The sequence below is a fragment of the Topomyia yanbarensis genome, chromosome 1, assembly GCF_030247195.1.
Source record: "Topomyia yanbarensis strain Yona2022 chromosome 1, ASM3024719v1, whole genome shotgun sequence".
Lineage (NCBI taxonomy): Eukaryota > Metazoa > Arthropoda > Insecta > Diptera > Culicidae > Topomyia > Topomyia yanbarensis.
Genome location: NC_080670.1, coordinates 3,036,573 through 3,057,234, shown reverse-complemented (window position 1 = coordinate 3,057,234; position 20,662 = coordinate 3,036,573). Strand labels below are relative to the sequence as shown.

General features: G+C 37.6%; 1 protein-coding gene across 9 annotated transcripts in view; it reads left to right on the top strand.

The window, feature by feature from the left end:
* LOC131676612 (neurexin-3) overlaps positions 1 to 20,662 on the top strand; it is a 252,382-nt gene that overhangs the window by 81,973 nt on the left and 149,747 nt on the right. For all 9 annotated transcript variants that reach the window (XM_058955779.1, XM_058955780.1, XM_058955778.1 and 6 more), the window contains exon 5: positions 3,446 to 3,499. In XM_058955779.1, coding sequence (XP_058811762.1) covers positions 3,446 to 3,499 — 54 coding nt within the window. The remainder of the gene's footprint in view (positions 1 to 3,445; positions 3,500 to 20,662) is intronic.

The window sequence follows — 20,662 nt, the reverse complement described above, 5'->3', positions numbered from 1 at the left end:
CTTATGTAGCTCTAGAATGCTAACGTTCTAGAATTCAAAAGCCCTAACATTCTATAGTTCTGAAATTATACAGTTCTAGAATCCTAAAGCTGTCAAGTTCTAAATTGTTCATATTCTCTAGTCCTAAAAATCTAAAATTCTAAATCAAATAATAAAATTCTAATATTTTTAAGCTCTAAAATTCTAATGTTCTAAAATGCAAACGTTCGGAAGTTGAAAACTTTTTCAGTTCTAAAGTTCTAATTTTTTTAGATATGATGCTTTTAAAATTCTACAGCTCTGAAGTTCTAATGTTTTGAAGTTATAACTCACTAAAACTAAAAATATATTGTTCTAAAAAATTTATCTTTCGAAGTTCTGAACTTCCACAGTTCTAAATGTTCTAAAGTTATAGAATGCCATCACATTAGAGTTCAAAAGTTTTAAAACTCGTGCGAATTGTACTGTTCTAAAATTCTAAAATTATCAAGTTCTAAAAATCGTAAAATTTCAAAACTAAAAGATCTAGGATTCCAAAATATCTAATGTTCTAAATTATCCAAGTTCCAAAATTCTCAAGATATGTTTTGAAAAGTTTACTTTCTGGAATTCGAAAGGTTCAAACTTCTATTGTTCTAAATAATACCGTTCTAAAGTACTAATGTTCTAATATTCTTGAATTTCAATGTTCTTCAAAATGTTAAATGTTACAATTCTAAAATTATGAAGACATTGGGTGCTGAAGTTTAAACAAAATTTATGTTCTAATGTTTTAAAGCTCTGAAGCTTTAATGTTCTAAAATGCTAGTATTCTGGAGTTCGAGCGTTCCAACAAACACTTTATGGTTCAAAAATTCTACAGTTCTAAAGTTGTGTAATTTTGAAACTCTAAAGTTCTAAAATCTTGAAATTCTAACACTTGAAGGTAACGTTCTAAAGTAAAATTCCAAAGTTGTGAAGATCTAAAAGGCGTTCTTGAATTCTTAACAAATTCCAAAAGAAATGCATTCTAATGTCCTAAAGCCTTGAGGTTTTAAAATTCTAAAATGGTAATATTCTAGAGTTCAAAAGTAAAGTTCTAAAATTATTATGTTCTAAAATTTCTAAATCATACAATTCTATGGTTCAAAGGTTCTGTAGCTCTATTGAACTTAATTTCTAAAAATTCTAAAGTTTTAAGATCTAGAAGTTCTAAAATTCTAAAGAACTAACATAGTAGAACTAGTAGTACTAGTGTCAGTAGTAGTAGAACGATGACGTTCTAGAATTCAAAAGGTCTTTCATTCTATAGTTCTAAAATTCTACAGTTATACAGCACTAAAGCTTTAATGTACTCAAGTTCTAAAGTGTTAAAATTCTCAAGTCCTAAAAATCTAAAATCTTTAAATTTAAGGGTTCTATGGTTCTAAAACTGTAAGGTTCTAAAATTTCAATAACCTCTAACGTTTTAAAATAAAAAAGTTCCAAAGCTCTGGAGCTCTAGTGTTCTAAAATGTTATCAGTTTAGAGTTCAAAAGTTCTAAAATACTAGAATTCTAAGGTTCTAAACTGTAAAGCTCTATTGTTCTACTGTTCTAAATTATTAAGGTCAATATTCTAATGGCCTAATGTTTTAAACAATTGAAGCTCTGAAATTCGATAGTTTCATAGTTCAAAAGTCCTGAAGTGCTAAAATTCTAACGTACTAAAATGGTAAAGTTCTAAAGTAATACAATTTTCAAGTCCTGCATATTTAAAATCGAAAACTTTAAAAATTCTAAGAATCTTACATTCCAAAAAAAGAAAAAAAATTTAAGATCTTGTTCTGAAGTTTAAAAAAATCAAATGTCCTAACGCTCTGACAATTTGAAGTTCTAAAATACTAGTGTTCTACAGTCCTGAAATTTGACAATTCCAAAGTTTTAATTTTCATAGTTCTAAAGTACTAAAACTTCAAAGTTCCGAAACCTCAAAGCTCTAATGTTATAAAATTTGTTACGCTCTAAAGTAGCATTATGACGTCCTAAAGTTTCTAAAATTTTGAGGTTTTAAAATTCGAATGTACTAAAATACTGTTGTTCTCAAGTATTAAATTCCTTAGTTCTGAAACTCCAATATTTTGACAGTTCTGAACTTGTTATATTGTTCTAAGGCTCTGAAGGTATAAAGTTCTAATACTGTAACAAAGTTCCAAAGTTCAGAAGTACTAAACTTCCAAATTTACTTTGGTTAGAAAATTCTATATTTCCAACGATAAAAAACTCCTAAGTCCCAAAATACTAATATTCCAAAGTACTTCAGTCAAACAGTTTCATGGTACACACATTTTAAAGTTTCATTATTGGGAACTTGCACCAAGTTTCAAAGTAATTCAAAGCTTCAAAGTTCTAAAGTTAAAATGTTCCAAAGTGCCAATAGATCCAAAGCTCCCAAGTTCCACAGTTTCAAACCTCAAGAGTTCCAAAGTTTCAAAATTCAACAGTTCGAAAATTTCAAAGTTTCAAAGTTCCAATCATCCAAGGCTTAATAGCTCTAAAGACTTCGAAGTACAACAGCTCTGATGTTGCAATGTTCTGAAGCGCAAAAATTCAAAAGTTCGAAAGTATAAAAGTTAAAAAACAAAAATTCAACAGTTCCAAGTTTCAAAAACTCCAAAAGTTACAAAGATTAAAGATTCCAAAATTTCAAAGTTGCAAGGTTCTAAAATTCCACAGGTTCACAACCAGACTTCCCATGAACATCGACAAGTTTGCACTTGTGTGCAAAATTTCGTGCACTCGTTCAACCTAAAATACGCTGCGTCTCGATGTAGTGATAATAAAGGTGAGAAAGAGAAAACTGGGGCCACGAACCTGTGTGTTTGCTAGGTTTACGTACACCGTGTATGTACATGAGGTTCGGTTGTACAGCATGTGTACGTGTTTTGGTACGAAATAGCGTGTTCGTACACAAAATGTGGGTTTAATATGATAACAGAATCAGAGCGAACATTGTGTAAGATGTTCATTTGGGAAGACTGTTCACAGCCCTAAAGCTATATCGTTCTATTCAATGTGTCCCAGTATGCCAAAGTCCCGCTTTAGCACACCCCTGCTTTTTGCAGACGACACTCACCAGCTGGCCATGACTGTGAGTTATTGTTTACATTTCGAAAACATCTTTGTGCAGTATCATTGTCGGCTATTTTCAATCTCGTAAAAATGTGAAATATTTCTCTAAGTCAATTAGCGAAAATAAAAGATAAACAGCGGAGTAGTGAAATATATGCCTCATCTGCCAATACATGAGTCGGAAAATCGTACGATCGATAACTATGTGGAACATTTAGAGAGTCAGAGGGTAAAAAATATAAGAAAAATCAATTGGAACAACTCTTCTTAATTCGAATGATCTAGATTTGCAACTACACACACTAAGATTGTAACATTTTTACAATCCTTTTAGCCAAAAAAACTAACCTCAAAATTTTCCCATTATCTCGTTACAGTGCGGCGACTCACCGTGTGATTTGACAGCCATTCCTCGCGAAAAGGTTACGCGGGTAAGTTTCACCCCTTGTATCGTACTGTATCACACAAAGTAGATAATTTTAAAGGTGGCTCTCCACCCCGCTAGAGCAGAAAAAGTCACCGAGCTCATTATCAGGATAGAAATATCTGGGTCACAAAAAGTTTCCCGAGGCAATCCAAATAATCTATCGCTAGACTATTCGGAATCCAATCAACCGATAGCATTCCGTCGATACCACAGCACCGGTTGGGGACGCGGTTGGCAAAAGTTTTCACCCTCCTCGATGCTTGACTGCCTGCTTAGTTTAGGAAGTAATCCGCTAGGTTGAAATACTTGTTTCGGCACCAGAATAATAATTCGCCTTTCGACAGAATGATAATTCAATTTTTAATCCTTATTCAAGTGACGCATAATTATAGCTCGCAACAGTAGCGAACAAGAAACATTAATTATTTACCCTCGCTATTGCACCAAAGAATATTAAATAAACTAACTTCCTCGATGTCTTTACCTCACCATAAAACGGCTCGTTTCCCGCATCCTGAAATATGATGATTACCATCTACGCGTATGTACGGAGGAATGAAGCCTGGTTGCCCACTAATCCGAGTTGTGTGCCATCGGTCTTTCTTTATCTGTGCCGCTACCGTGCGTCGTACCGAAAACACCAAACTCAATCCATCTTCCATTCATCATTCCGGTTGCCAATGTTCAAGCCTTCCGACGTGTGAATTTCGAGGAAACTGTTATCATCCAGCAAACGAACGGCTCGGTCACGTAACGAGGGGTTGATGGATGATGACAGTTGACACCCTAAATTGACCTGGGCCGAAGTTTGACAAAGAAACGTTCACACTGCACCTTCATTCACCATCGATTCTTTTGTTTTTTTTGTGACTCGCACATCGATTATGATGTCTCGGGAAGAATAACATCGTAGTACCCCTTTACCGAATTTACGCTAGCACAACCGAAGGCGGGCAACTCTGTTCAATCTCACTCCGCCTCCAAATTGCCAGAAGACATCAGAAGACGCAGTTAGGATAAAAGACTCCGAAATCGATAACCAATAAATCTCTTTGTTACATTTGTGCACACAGAACGGACCAAATGCGATAAAACTTTCCTCGCCGCTTTTCTCACTCGCTCTCGTTATTGATGGGAACGGAGATGATACTTCAGCCTAGCGGTAGGCTGATACCCGTGTCTATCGCTGTGGCACGTGCACAGCAACTATTCACCTGGAAGCGTTCGCTTTCACCGCACAACATACGTATCCGATCGTGTATGTGTGTGTGTGTGTGTCTTTGAAACTGTTGTCAGTTGATTAGGCAGGTTCGCTGGATTCATCTGGCAACACTGCTTCCAGAATCAATTGGGCTGATTTCCTGCGGCAGTTTTTTTTCATTCTATTTTCAACCACCAAGATTCCATAGTTTTGGTTTGCCGATCTGAATCAATCGGAAATTTACCCAAGGGGGATTGCTGGTTGGAACGACCCGTGCGTGTTCGGTGCCTGATAGCAGAGGGTGCTGCTCGTTGGGTGAGGCATGTTGTCGGTGGGATCGGGTTTGGTCGGGTATGGAGGATAGCTGCCACTTGGCTAGTGGAAAATGTATTGATATTAGATTTTTTTAGATTTTTACGGAAGGATGGAGGTTTGTTGTACTCGATTCGGTCTGGCTAGTGAGTAGAGGATGGATGTTTATTTTTTGCGCACAGTTTTGAGTACCGCTTCGGCTTGCCTGGTTTGGGGAGTGCCGTCGAGTGGGAAGTTGATTGAATTGCTCTTGCCGGGTTGATTGAACTATGAAAGGGGGAATGATTTGATGTCAATGAAACTAAAGTTTTATGACAGCTAGGCAGAAGTTTTGTATGTCAGAAGCTGAATGAAAATGTTTGATATTGGTGGGATAGTGGCCTGTGCTTTTTTTAGAAATACCATATGAATTTCCTGTACAGATCTTCTCCCGTTTTATTAAACTAGTTTAGTACTCTGTTATTATCATGTACGTTAGAAATTAGCAGCTCAATCTGTGGAAATAGAATGTCGGAAACCCCGCAACAAATCTTGTCCTGTTTGTTATGTGTAGCCTGAAGTAAGCAAACTAGACTTGTCGAACGATAATATGAAGTGTGGCCACAATAGACACATGTAGTGCAATTATTTTCCACATGAGACTTTCCACACTTTACGCACTGTGGCCTCCTAACATGCAGACCAACCTTGTCAATATAGACGGGTCTAGCCCGAGCAGATCCGTCAAAAGCCTCTCGAAAGCAGTCCGATGAGGAATAGTTCTTTATCCAATCTTCGAATGATACCGAGTGCAATTGCTCGCACTCAAGTATCTTAACTGACTTAAGCAAGGAGTCCTTGAAAGAGTCAACTTCGTACTTCAGTAATCCATCGCCGCTCAAATTGCATTCGGTGACAACACCCTCAATCTCCACGTCTCGTGAAGGTACATATACGCGATACTCTAACGTGACGAGCTGATCATCCATCAACGGCGTTTGCTTGCTTCCGATCAGACAAAGCAACGCGAATTCGGCTTGGTCTAGCCTTTGTAATTTCGGGTAAATGCCGCTTGGTCAGATATTTCGTAGATTGTATCACATTAAGTGATTTCACTTCGGACCGGAGCAAAATCACCCTTCTTGGCTCACAGGTTGGGGGATTGAGCAGCGGAAGAGTTTGTGTGTTTACGCACTTTCACGGTTGGTAATTTCGGACGTGGGGATGGAAATTGGAGAAGAGGATTCGTTTTTTGTGAAAAAAACAAAAGGAATGATACTTCACCGCAAAACTCAGAAGAAACTCCAAGCAATTTTGCTTAGATTGCAGCACGATGACTGACAACGTTGCAATACTAGAGGACACTCACACTTAAACAAACTCTTCCCGCGAACGCTGCACCCAGTAGTTCTGGAATGATTCACTAGCAAAATAACAGTACCGAGTTTGAAAAACGAAATATTTTTTTGTCTACATCAAAATGTGCTCTAAAGTTCAAGCTTTATCGAACATTTTGTTACTTCTGGAACATCTCAAAATGTAACAAGAACAGCTCATGCTATAAAGAAGGAAAATAACAATTAGAATCAAAATTCTAATTATGATGATTAGATAATTTTTCTTATGTATGATATGTAATTTTAGTACATAATTTCTCGGATATTTTCAAGGTAAAATTCACAAAAGAGTTAAGCATCACTCCGCTCATTAGCTTTCGATTATTACTCTAATTCTCAATAATAAGAGGATGTTCTACTCAACTATTTCATTCTTTCTACCGCTTGTCCTTTTAACGTTTTGTCTTTTATCTTTCGATCTTTTGTTTATTCGACTTTTTGTCTTTCGACCTTTTGTCTTTGGATCTTGTCTCCTAGGCGACATTTTGTTCTTCGATCTTTTGTCTCTGGACCATTTCACCCTTTCGATCACTTCCCTCTGTCGACCTTTTCTCTCCTTCAACTTTTTGTTCCTTTCGATTTTTTCTCCCTTTCGCCCTTTTGTCCTTTCGAATTTTAATTCTTTCAGCCTTTTGTCTTTTATCCTTTTGTGTCTTCCTCCTTTTTCGTCCCATTTCAGTTTTCGACCTTTTGCCGCTTTCGACCCTTAGCTCTTTTAACAATTTCTCTGTCGATTTTTTGTCATTCGACCTTTTATCCTTCGACCTTCTGTCTTGTCTTCCATGCGACCTTTTGTTGCTTTGACCTTTTGTCTTTCAGCGCTTTTCTCTCTTTCGACATTTTGTTCCTTTCGATTTTGACCATTTTTCTTTCGATCTCTTGTCTTTCGATCTTCCTCTCATGTGACCTTTTGTTCTTTCGACCTTTAGTCTTTCGTTGTTTCCCTTTTAACTTTTTCTCCCTTTCTTTTAGTTTCTTTTTTATTGTTCTTTCGACCTTCTATCCTTTTTAATTATTTATCATTTTAACTTCTTGTCTTTCAACCTTTTTGTCCTTCGATATATTCTTCTTTTTAACTTTTGTTGCTTTCGACCCTTAGTTCTTTTGACAATCATTCTGTTGCCTTTTTGTCCTTCGATATTCTGTATTGTATCCCATGCGACATTTTGTTCCTTTCGTACCTTTCTCTCTTTCGACTTTATTTTTCCTTTCGATTTTATACTTTTGACATATTTTACTTTTCTACCTTTTTTTTCGATCTTTTGTCTTCGGACCATTTGTCATTTTTTACCTTTTCGGCTTTCCTTTAGATCTTTTTTTCTTTTTGACCTTTTGTCCTTTCGGCTTTTTATTCTTTCGTCCTTTTGTTTTTCGACCTTTTGTCTTTCGACCTATTTTCCTTCCTTATGATCTTCCATCCTTTCGACGTTTTGTTTCATTACATTTTTCCTCCCCTTTGACCTTTTGTCCTTTCGTTTTTTTTATCTTATAGTCCTTTTTCTTCCTTTCGACCTTTTGTCTTTCGATCTTTTCTCCCTTTCGACTTTTTGTTTTTCTAGTTTTGTCCCTTCGAACTTTCACCCTTTAGGTGCCGGATATTAGTTAGAGTCGACGTTCGATCTTCGGATGGTCCTGACTTGAACGAGGTCCCCGCAGTTGTGTTGCAGTTACTACGCGAAATTCTCGTTCCCCTGAGCGGTGTTATCGCCTTTATCTCCCTTCATGTTTTGTTTTCCTATAGCAAGCAGCTTGCAATCTATTTTCATGAAACATAGTCGATTTTTTTAATTTCGTTTATTTGCACGGCTCAAGGCGTTAGCTTTACGGAGCCGTGGGTCTTTTATATATTTACATGATGTAAAAAATAAAAATAATAAACAATTAATACTACTCTAAGAGTCTATCCGATCCCGTGCGCGCGACTTGCCATTGCGCGCGGAGATTCGTTTTCGTGTCGGTGAAATATTTGCATCCACGTCAACTGTACCATTAGGGGCAATCATATCTCTATCGTCGTCGCACATGCCTGGGTCATCAGCGGGGTTTCTGCCTTGATGTTCGCGATCAGGTGTTGTTCCTATCTTATTCCCTTTCCGGGTCACGAGCGTGATCCCTTCGTCATTGCCAGTAGCTCTCTCATTGATGGTATTAGGTGTTGAGTTTGTGGTACTTGACGCGGCTTTCGCAGTTGTCATTATTGCTTGAACAGCAGCCACAAATTTGGCAACCGTTTGTGGTTCAGGGAATGATATTGGAGAATGAGTGTTGGCATTTCTTTCTGTAGATGAGCTTTTCTTGGCGGTTTCTGGGCAGGGTTGTCCATAATGTGCCGTTTGTTCACAGAACTGGCACGTGTTAATTTGTCCTTGGTATGTACATAGAGTTCGCTGTATAATGGTATCACCCCCTTCTGTTTTGTACTGCAGGGTAAGGTAGGAGGGAATGGGTTGGTCTACCCGCATTATCATCACAAAAACACCATTTGCAATACCTGGAAAGTAGTTTCTCCACGTGTCCTCCGTAATGGATTCCACTTCTCCGAAATACGACATGAATCTTTTAATGGCCACTTTGTACGTGGTGCCAAATCATGTAATTTGACTTCCACGTTTCCGTTATCCATATACACAGGGATCTTGATTTTAGCAGTGTCACAATCCAGCATGACGTGCTCCAACTGGATGACTTCCGAAAACCGAAGCTGCATTTTCACCTTCAGCAATTGTTCTACATCGCCAATACTTGGTCTTATGCGGAAAGACCGGAAGTCAATGGCCACCGTGTTAGCCCGAAGAATCACATTTTGTTGATGAGGCTCAGTCATCTTGACAGATCACCACACAAGAATAATAGTAACGGTTCCCTTTGTTCTCAAGACAATGCACATAAGAAAAAAGCAACTGTTTGCGCTGGTTTGGGAATCGGCAGAGAGCACACTGGTATTGTGACTGATGCCTTTGGTGGTTGAGAATAGATTGAAACATAGTCGATTGTTCCATTCTGTAGTTACCTTGATGAATTGGTATGTCGCATTATCAGGATTGCAATATTTGGGACTGCCATTTTTGGTAAAATTGATGGAACTTCGCATTATTCCTTCAACCATTCGCTCCAGAACAGACGCTGTTCCTAGCCGCTCCGGACAAGGTGATGATCAAAAAATACTTTACCACTAATGAACCATCCTGGATGGAGCAGGAGCCAGCACCGAGTGGCTTATGAGACCCAAGCCTTGCGCTCTGAACCGTCACACTAGGAGAAGGAAAAATATGAGTAAAAACGGGCCACCAAAGAGCATTGAAATTACAGAACAAAAAAATTTCTGGTTTGGCAAGCGATTTGCGCTGATGGAATTTTTGGTTTTTCGCATGTGGTCAGTTTTTATAATGCCAAAGAAGTGGCAGCCCTCGCCTAGACTTCGCTCTAATAAATTCTTCACCTCACAAGCTAGTATATTCTACGGACCAGCCAACTCCAAGAGCTGCAGTTCTGATAAATGAAGCACTAAAATTCTCTTCAATTATAGAATTCATTCATCGAGACGACGTTGCAATAACAGGGTGGGCACCGACGCCTATGGACAAGTAGGGAATTATGATCGCATCTGCTTACTTCCCTGGCGATACGGATACAGCATCTTCTGAAATCGATACCCTCAAAAAGTACTGCAGAAGCATAAACAAGGTCTGGTTCTGATGCCAATGCACATCACACAATATGGGGTAGTGCGGATTTAAATACCAAAGATGAGTACCTACTAGAATACCTTTCGTCAAATGATGCCAATGTATGTTACAAGGGAGTTTTACCTTCATTTATGAACGCAGTTAGGAGCAAAGTACTGGAACTCACGTTATGCAGCGCTCGAATAACGGAAAGGATCAAGAGTTAGCACGTTTCTGTCGAACATATTCTGTCGGATCACGGACACATAACGTTCGTCTTTAAAGCCCATAAACTCACAGTGCAAAAAACTCAGGAAATTAAGGAAACTAAATGCTCAAGCTTGGAACAGTCGAAAGTCCGGCAGATCTGGATAATGCGGCAAATGACTACGAATGAGAATCATAACCGCCATAACAACAGTTTCCCTTTTCTAACGCGTATATCTAAAGTCTGTATATCGCGACGTTCCTTGGTGGAAGGAAAATCTAGCAACTTTTAGGAAGGAAGCTTAAAGGCCTGTTCAATAAAGCAAAGATTACTGGTAACTGCTCAAACCACAGGTCCACTCTTGCCAAATATAATGCTGAGTTGAGAAAGGCTAAAAAACAATCGATGCGCGAATTTCGTGAAAACATTGGAAGCTTTACAGAGTCATACAAAAGCCATACACGCCTAGAACTTAATGACCCTTGGATTTAACATCGATTGAATCAGGATTGAAAGTAATCAAAACTTCGCCAAGAAATGTTTGATTAGGCAGGCGATATGAAGTTAAACGGTATGGATTGCGGATTAAATATTTCTCCAGATGGCAGCTTAAGTGATTTTTGATATTAGGCTGCTACGAAGTGATTAACAGAACTGCAGTGCAATTATTTAGTTTTGCTACTGAGAAAGACCACACTTTTTTCCAATATCATTGTTTGACACAGCATTTGTGAAAGCTTTTTAGACCGAAGTTTCTTTTTTTACATAGCATTTTATAAATATTCTTAAGATTAATTTTAACTGTTATAGGTCATGTATAGATGATTCGCGGTAAGCCAGGATGTTTCTAAAAGGAACATGGACTGGACTTGTAAAGAATCTACTAATTGGGGTCACGATATTGAGTGCACGACCAAACAACATGCTCAATGTCGTGGTAACCCTCTCTACCAGCAAATGATCTGCGAGCCCAAAACGGCGGGAATGAAATTTAAATAAATTTAAAATTTGGCAAACTCGAATATAACACAAACGTTCATTGCAAGTTCGGGTATCTAGTTCATGAAACCCACGCAGACGACAAAATTATCGAGAGAAAAGTCCTTCTGCTCGAAACTTGAGAGCTCGGTAATATAATAATTTCCCTCATGTTCTTAAAGTTATCCCCGTTTACAGGCGGCACCATAAAACTGTGAAGAACACTAATTCCACTCACATAATATATGCAAGGAATGGAACCCTCAACAGTGTTTTCTTTTATTTTTCCGACCATCAGCCCCCGTTGGTTGTTAGGTCGTGCGTGGGAGTTTCTGAAAACATTCCCTGAGACTTGTGAAAAAAGACAAACATCAGTTGATCACACGTGTAGGGTATTCGTGTATGTACGCTCACGTATCGACCGAACAATGCTTGAAAACGGGGTTTGGTTTAAGAAAAGGTTAAATCGCCGAAATAGGGACATGTTCGACTTTGTCGCATCGAATCGCATTTTCCGAAAAAATCTAAATAAACTCGATTGCTTGGATCGAAATCGACAATGTAGTACAGTGTTCAACGAGAAGGTCGTAGCGAAAAATAGTTTAAAATTCGGATTGGTAGAGAGCCATAAAAAGAAAGCTGTGCGATTTTTATGGTTGTCAATTATGGACAGTTAACCTCTTATCCAAACCACAGTGGATTTGAAGATATGGCTAAAGCCACGCCAAGCAAAAGTTCAAAAGTTTAATAATTCATCTTCTGAGTCGATTCCTTAACCAATTACCCCTACCGACAATAATTGCTCCGCCTCAACTCTCTCGAGCCGAGTCCGATATTTTGCACTTAGCTTCCAATCCAGCGCAGCTGTACTTTGATCTCTCCATCATTGCGCTTGTCGGGAGAGGGTGGAATACTGCTTTCTATACCCTGAACCCTGAACCAGTACAGGCGTGTAAGTCATCATTGAGCTATTATCAATGGACCAACCGCAGTTCTCCCCTCTGGATCGAACAGCAAAGTTATAATTCATCAGACTGTGAATGCACACCGCACAAATCATAAAATAAATCCAATCCATATACATATTGGGGGTATTGATGTCGTGGGGCCACATTATGTGGTTCATCGAGTGAAGGAGCATTGAATGACCCTGATTGCTCTCGTGTGGCTTGGAGTGGTATCAGTAAAAAGGAGTTGGTGGTGGTGATAGGGAACTTGATGGAAGGGAGGAGTTTCATTCTGGTCAGCTTTCAACTTTTTCAGCAGGAGGAAAGCAAAGCAAGCTATAGATGGTGGGGCTATGGTGGTGGTGGAATTAATCTCTAATCGAATGTCGATTCTGATTGCTCAGTGCCTGCTATGATGTTTTCGAATCGTCAAACACATCGTAGTGTAGGAGGAAAGCCTTGGTGAGTCAAGGGAAAATGATAGCTTCTCCAGATTGAGAAATACAAACGGAATTTCACAAGGGGATCTTCTTTCGTTCCAAGAACTATTTCAATCGACTATTGCTTCAAACTAGAAAGCTCCTTATCTGCAGGTGTTTTTCCATTATTGGATATCCTTTTGTGTCAGCTTTCTATTTTATTTAATAATGAATTTTCAATCTCAATTTATGGTAGAAATAAAGTCGTATTTTTGGCATCAATAGACTTAGGCGAACACTTATTTGACTTAACTTCAAGAAATATCTAGGGTCTGAAGTACTAGGCGAATCTTAAAAGTATCTATTAGAATGTTAATGAAAATTGTTAACAAATTAAATGTTTTTTTTGAAATCACTCACACGTGAAAAATGCGATCATTGGCGCCGGATTGTTGAAACTTTATCTATCGATGAGCACTATGGAATGTTGGGAAGGAATTTGGGATTGTAATCTTATAAAATAAGAGCAAGAAATGTGCTGGTCGATGCTTTTTCAAGCTTTACTAGGTAAGCATGATGGAACACCGTTCTGCTGCAGTAACTAGTACCGTCTCTACGCATGGGCAAAGTGTTTAAAATCGCCGTTTTCGTGTTCAAAATTGATAGTGTCTAAATCATTTACTTTAGAAGTATAGTTTGTTCGGAGAAGTTGTGGGATTTAGTAGTTAATTCGTCTATAAGCGAAACACAAAATTTATTTTCCATAGTAATTTAGATAGACAAAGTGTCTTCATTAAAGTTGTAGGTAATGTTGCTGCAATCAAAATTTCCAAAAACATTGCATGTCTAGCTTTAATAGTATGAGAGACCCCTTGAAAATTGTTTTTTAGATAACTTTATTCTGATCGAACAATATTCTTGTTATTCCTAACAAGATAACTATTTTCGGAACTTGATTGACGAGTAGATTATGCAAATGGACGTTCGGCGCCGTGTTGAAATCCAGGATAAAGACTTTCGATTTTGCGAAATCCTCCACTGCCCCCAACCTAAGGATATTTTTGAAATAGGATGTATGGGTAGATGACGGAAATCGATCAGTGACGTTATTTTGAAGGCCAAGATTGCGATTGCGTTGAGCAATTAGTCTGTAACCATATCTTTGATATTATTATCACGTTCCGAAAATACTCATATTGTCGAGGTTTTAAAGAATTCATCTAATCCGAAAGTCGCCATCTTGAATTTCAAAATGGCTTCAGATATCGATTTTCGTCATGTACCCGTCAATCTCATTCAAAAAACACCAGAATTTATTAGTAATAGCTAGGAAAGAATATCTAATATTGTGTACAACTTCATATTGTACTTTACGCACTGGTGTACTACGTGCGATGAAAATTCAAAAAAATATTGGGTATTAGCGAAGTATCCGTCTGCCATCGACACGGAATCGAACAAATTAAACAGCGGGCGTCTTGTTATCGACGAAAAGATTATGGGTATGGCTTACGCTTTTAGGATGTTACCGCAACAAAATAAAAATAAAATACATACTTTTTGTTTTCAATTCCAATGCTTGCTATTGATGGCTCTGCTCGAGAAAAGCTGTAAATTCCCCTTTTTTCGCGTGGTTTTCGAAAGATTTTGTGAAAATCATTTTTTATTTCATAATAAATTTAATAATATTTTCTTAAATTTTCATTGCGATCTGAGAGCTAGAACTCAAATTTCAACTCTTATCAGCACGCTGGCTTTGATCGCGATTATCTCAGTACTCACTTTATCGAAAAGTGACCTCGCGGTTACCAAAAAATATTTCAAATACCCTTGAACTAGACGATCTGAAATTTTCAGGAATTATCTGTAATCGCAAGAGCCAGTGATTGAACCGAAATATAAACCAAATTTTAGGAAAAATCGTCACAATTTCCGTAAATAAATATTCTTCGTTCAATCACTATCACTGCTAGAAAACTAACGATTTTCCAAATCGCATGCTTTTCAAAATACCGTATATTTGCTTTTAAATTCATCCTATAAGTTGTTCTTTCAAGTTCATAAAATTTTAATCATTTTCTAAATATGTTCTAAATTTTAATCTAATATTTAACCTAACATGGGTTTTGAAATTTGAGCCAAAATTTGTCCTAAAATTTGACTGAAATGAATGCAACTTTTATTTTTTCTGCAAAGAAAAATAAATTGGGTTAATCAATTTGTGCATAACAGCAGTAGACCTAATTTGAAAAATAAAGATTTTAATGTTTCATGTTCCATTCGTCAGTAACTGACACCAACTTTCTGCCGGTTAGACGATATTCCTGATACTGATACCGAGTGATGTTACGGTTAGTCAACCACAGAAATTCTGGGTCGCTGACGAGTATAAGGAAACGAACTGTTTTTTGGCATGAGTTTCAAACGCCTGTAGAGTATGTATTGTTTGGATTTGACGTCTAACTAGCAGCAAATTGGTGTCAATTACTGACGAGTGGAACACTAAAATTCAACAGAAATTTATTCCAATTTTTTTTATTTGAAATATTGTTAAAGTTGTTCTAAAATTTGTGCTGAAATTTGTCCTGAAATCTTTTGCTTTAAAGATTGTCCTAAAAGTTGTATAATTGGTCCTGAAACTTGGAATAGGATTTGTGCTAACATTCTTAATTACATTTTTCTATAGTTTGTCCTATTATTTGCCCTTCAATTGGTCCAAAAATTTATCCCACGATTTGTTTTGTGATTCAATTAAATTCTTCAATTTACTCTACAATTTAGTTCTCAAATTGATTGAAAATGTTCCTCAAATTTATTCAACAACTTGTCCAAATTCATTCCCAAACTTTGTGCTAATATCTGTACTAAATTATATTCTAAAATGATCCCTCGTATTTATAATAGGATTTGTCATAAAATTTGTCTTACCATTTGCTCTTCAGTATGTTTAAAAAAATTCTCTGGTCCTAAATTTGATTCTTTGATTTGTGCTCCAGTAGGATTTTTTTCTTCAATAGGTCAAAAAATTTAAATAAAAACCTTTTTTAATCCACCTAATGCAAATTGTGCCTTTCTCATTTCTCAAATACGATTGCATGGCTGGTTAAGTTCAATACAATCAACACTTATATACAATGGATCGACAGCCACGGACTCGAGGAGCTACGTGTCTATATTGAAACATGGGAAACCAAGGACGGATCCAGAGGGAGGGTCCTGGGGGTTCGCCCCACCCCTCGAAAATTTTCAACTCTTTAGAACTTTTAAATTATTTTCAAACTTAAAATCATTCAAATAAAATTTGCGCTTATTGTGTATTACGTATTGTACAACGTTCATCACAAAATAGAAATTTCAGACCCGCTATGAAATTTATTCTGGATCCACCCCAGCTTGAAATAATTTAATCAGCATTAGATCAATGTTTTCTTTCGGCTAATTTATTTTATTATGCGGGGGTGATCGTGTTAAATCATCCAACCACCGAGCCAACCCCCACCTTATTTTGGTATTTCTAGTGGGTGTTGCTGATGGGGATGCGAGAGGGGTGGGTCTGAGGAAGGTGGATGAGATGGTGGTATGGGGGGGGCGCACACCCTTGGCTACCCCTTTCTATATGTTCCACAGTCCAATAAAATCAATTTCCGTGAATTTTTTTTCGCGATTGCATCAAATTTCGACGTTTCAGACATTTGGCATCAAAAATACAAAATCGATTTTGAAATTTACTTTTATTCCTCCTTTGGAGCATTTTTCAGTTTCTGTTCATATGGAATCAAGAACCGTTAAAGGTGGCTAATGTGTTCAAAGCTACTGTGGTTAGTCATTGACCTGGACTGACAAATCCAAGTAATTTTACGCCCATTTTAATAAGTTTTGCATTACTTTGATATCATGATGGTACAAGTTTATATGGAAAATGGCACTCCGGCCGTACTCTTTAACACATTACTCCGAAACCGGAACTTCGATCGACAAAAAAAATCAATTGCAGCCGACGCGAAGGTTTTACCTTTTTTATTGTTCGTGCAAATCGGTTCAACCATCTATGAAAAAGGCTAATATTATAGAATACACACGGACACACATACAGACGTCGATCTCGACGAACTGAGTCGAATGGTATATGACACTCAACCCTCCTATTGTCGATTTTTAGAGTGATTGCATATCCTTTCTATATGGGAAAGACAAAACTAGGTCTAAAGATTGTAAAATTGTTTTAAAATTTGTCCCAAAATTTGATCTAAAATGTATTTCAAATTTTGTTTAAAAAGTGCATAATGGTCCTAAAATTTGACTCGAAATTTGTACTAAAATTTGACCTAAAATATGTCTCTATAGGGACCATCCATAAATGACGCAGCATTATATGGGGGAGCGGGAGTTTTGTATTCGTTTTTTATTTTTTTTAATTTTTTTGTGGGGCAAGGGGGGAGGATTACCGTCAAGCTATGTAATTACCAGGGGGTATTTAGAGGTGTGTGAGGAAATGCTACGATGGGGGTGTTAAAAATCACTCAAAAATTGCTACGTCATTTATGGATGATCCCATATGTGTCCGAAATACCGATTGTTTGCAAAATTAATTACAAATTTCCCTTAAATTTGTTATTTTTTATGTTAGATTTTTGCCCAAAATTAGTTCTTTAATTTGCCCCAAAATATGTTCGAAAGTTTGTTTTAATACTCTTATTTAGATTTGTTATATTATTTGTACTAGAATTTGCTTCTCATCTGTAAGGGGATCAATCACCATACTAATACCTCTACAAAATAGGAGATAGCTTAACTGAAGATATTGCAGCTCAAAAATTGCTTTTCATGGTCAAAACTAATTCGATCGTGTTTTATACCTTTGGAAAAACTGTGCACTGCGTAGGATCAGAATTAATAAACCCAACAGTCGGTTTTGTTCCTAACAGCCCATCTTCACTATAGAAAATGTAATTGGATTGGTAGTTCCCCCTGGCACAACAATGCGTATTTCCCCGCATGTTAATTCGCATGATTTTTAGTATGTATGATAACGTAACTGATCAAACCTAAATCAGAAGCTGTTTTTCATCGTAACCAACTCCAAATCCACCACATTTCTACCATCACACAGCAAAACATATTGGACACCGAAGTAAAGCAAATCATTTCTCTGTAACAGCACATGTTTTTTGTTCCCATTCGCCGAATATAATTTGCTGTGTATGGCATCGTCTTGCCACTATCTTTCCGTGAAGGAGAAGCTAGGGTGAGGTTATATTTCACAACACGACAGCAAGTTCGACAGGTTGTGTGCCGTTTTTGTTTCCTATTTTCTTCGCTGTCGTCCACCACCCACCATCAGCTGTGGGAAGCCGAGCATGTGCTGCACACTGGGGGCAGTAATTGAACTTTTGAAATATGAACCGTCAGCCTCGGTTCCTTCTGGTACACCTCAGTCGAACCCCCCCGGTCTAGAATAACACAAACCGTCTTATGGTTGATGGCCTCGGAAGTGCAGCACCCAGAAAGACGTTGTTTGTTTGACCTTGCACACGTCAAGGATAGTAATTTCGTTTCGCTTGTTTGAAGAGGATTGTTTCCCTTGTAACGAACAAAAGTGGTTGGATGTAATTCCAAGACCCACCAGGCAACGAAAATTCAATAAAATCGATTAGATACAACAACACAGCAAGCCATGAATATTGTGCCTCTTGCTGCTCCGTCACACGGTAGAATGCAGCTAATACCAATGTTTGCTACGACCGAGGAAATGCACTGAACTCTCCTCTTTTGACGGTCGGTCCTGTACTAGACGGAAGGGTTAATCTGCAGAGGGGACTCACGTACGAGGGTTAGTTGATTCGTTCATTAATCCCTGGCGTAGGATAAACAAATTAACCCACCGCAACATACTGGTGATGCCTGCTGCTGCATGTGACCTGCGCCGTTTTGTTGTTCGTTCCTGGTCCACGAGGCTGATGGGGGTTCTCTAAGTTTTATCGGTTGGACCTCGCTTCGTTTCGGTATTATTATTGGTGAATACATAATGCAGCAGGTCAGTTGTGGGATATTAATGTAATTTTGCGGCAATTAATTGAGCTGGAATTCAATTACTGATGGAATGTGCGGTATGAGGCCCGGGTATCGGGTTATAAATACAGTCTATTTGGAATTTGTAAAGAGGGTGTTGTTTGTATACATCATATATGAATAGATTAGTCGAGAATGTATGGTTCTTTCAACGGAAACCGAATTCAGTTAATTAACTTAATTCCATAGATGATGTTCCCGTGGGAACAAAGTTTATTCTTCGCATTCTCACCAGGAGGTCATCTTGTCCATTTTGATTTCCCACTGTTTTTAAATGTCATCAATGTACTATATAGTTTGGTAACATGATTGATGCATGAAGTTCAGATTAATAATCAAACAACACACTTAAAGGCAAACACCAGGCTTCCTACTCTTCTCAGTTACTCGTACAGTTGTTCTGAGAAACATCATTTCACTATTTACCAGATAACTCATAAATCCTTCAATTTAACGCTAGTTTCAAGGTTAACCACGAAAAATTGCTTTGTAAGTGATACTCTACCCATTCCACCACATACACACCCATCATATGTTAAACCGACTGTCAAAACGCAACATCAAGGACGCAAAATCCTCCACAGGAAAACCCAGCTGTTCTTCGACACTATTTTACAGCTAACGGTTAGGTACGCCATAAAAAAATAAAACTAGCGGAAACGAGAACAACGATGTCTGTTCGCCGTTTTTTTTTCTGCGAGTTCTGCTGCGATGCATCAAAAGTTGTTGGTTTTTTCTGCCTCAGCTACCGTCCATCCACCCGTTTCTACGACGCGTTGGATTTATGTGACATAAATGTTTCAATTTTTCTACGCTCTGTTCATTTGGTTTGCCATTTTTTTCTGTCTGCTTCGTGAGCGTGTGTGTGGGGGGATGGTTTCCTGTGAAAACATACATTCTACTGCCAAAGGAATTTCAGATTGTGGAGGAAAAAAATTCTTCCCTCCTCAGGGGGAAAACAGAAACGAATGACTACTGTTTTCGACTTTATTTGCACTCATTCCGAGCTAGCGGATAGATAAATTCCAGACCCCTAACCGGGTGTTGATGTGGATGATGCTCTAAACAGTAGCAACTGTACAAATGGGTCGAATAAATAAAAAAAACAGTTTTTGAGGTTGATATGTTGCAAAGTTTCTGGGCAAACTAACTAGCTGATGCGGGAAATGTAGTCTGGTGAGCTATAGTGAAATGAATTCAATTATTCAATCTTCTAATTGGTTCCACTTTAATGGCCTTATACCGGAATTTCCCATAACAATGATGTCTGATGTTAGGCATTCCGAAAATCAGACTCATCTACTCGGACACAACAATGCGTATTTCTTCGCATGCACGTATTTGTTATTATTACAATTGCTGAGTCGAATATTGATCAAAGTGAATAAATATTATGTGATTTTTTTCCTGCTCAACATTGTTGAAACATACTAGAATTTCAGAAAACGGAATTTGTTATAATTTAGTATGCGGGCGAAAATTGATTTTTACGATATTTAACCCTCAAAATCGGAAATTCCTACACTTTTTATTTATTCAACACAAATGTTAACAAAAATTTATTTTCGTCCATAAGCAAAAGAACCTCCTCTGAAGAAAGTTGATAAATTCATAGAATTAGTACATTGTTAAAATAATAAAATGTTAGTCCGATGGGGGGGGGGGGGGGGGGTAATGAACTAAAATCATTGGGACACCAGACGATAATAAAACCTCGAGCTTTGGTATTTAGCGATGAAATTAAAATTGATCAAATGTGTTGAGTGACGGGGGTGGTTGTTTGTGATCTCGCTTCAGAGACGATGGTACGATCGCTGTCGCCAATGAGTAAAGCCATGTCAAGTGATCCTCGATTTTTTCGCAAAATCACCGATCTTCTTAAGGTATATTTTATTGTATAGGGATTATGGTGAATAGCTTTTGGTATTAATATTTCGTTACAATTCCTTTTTTTCTTTAAGATATTAACCCTTAAACTTTATTGCATGATAA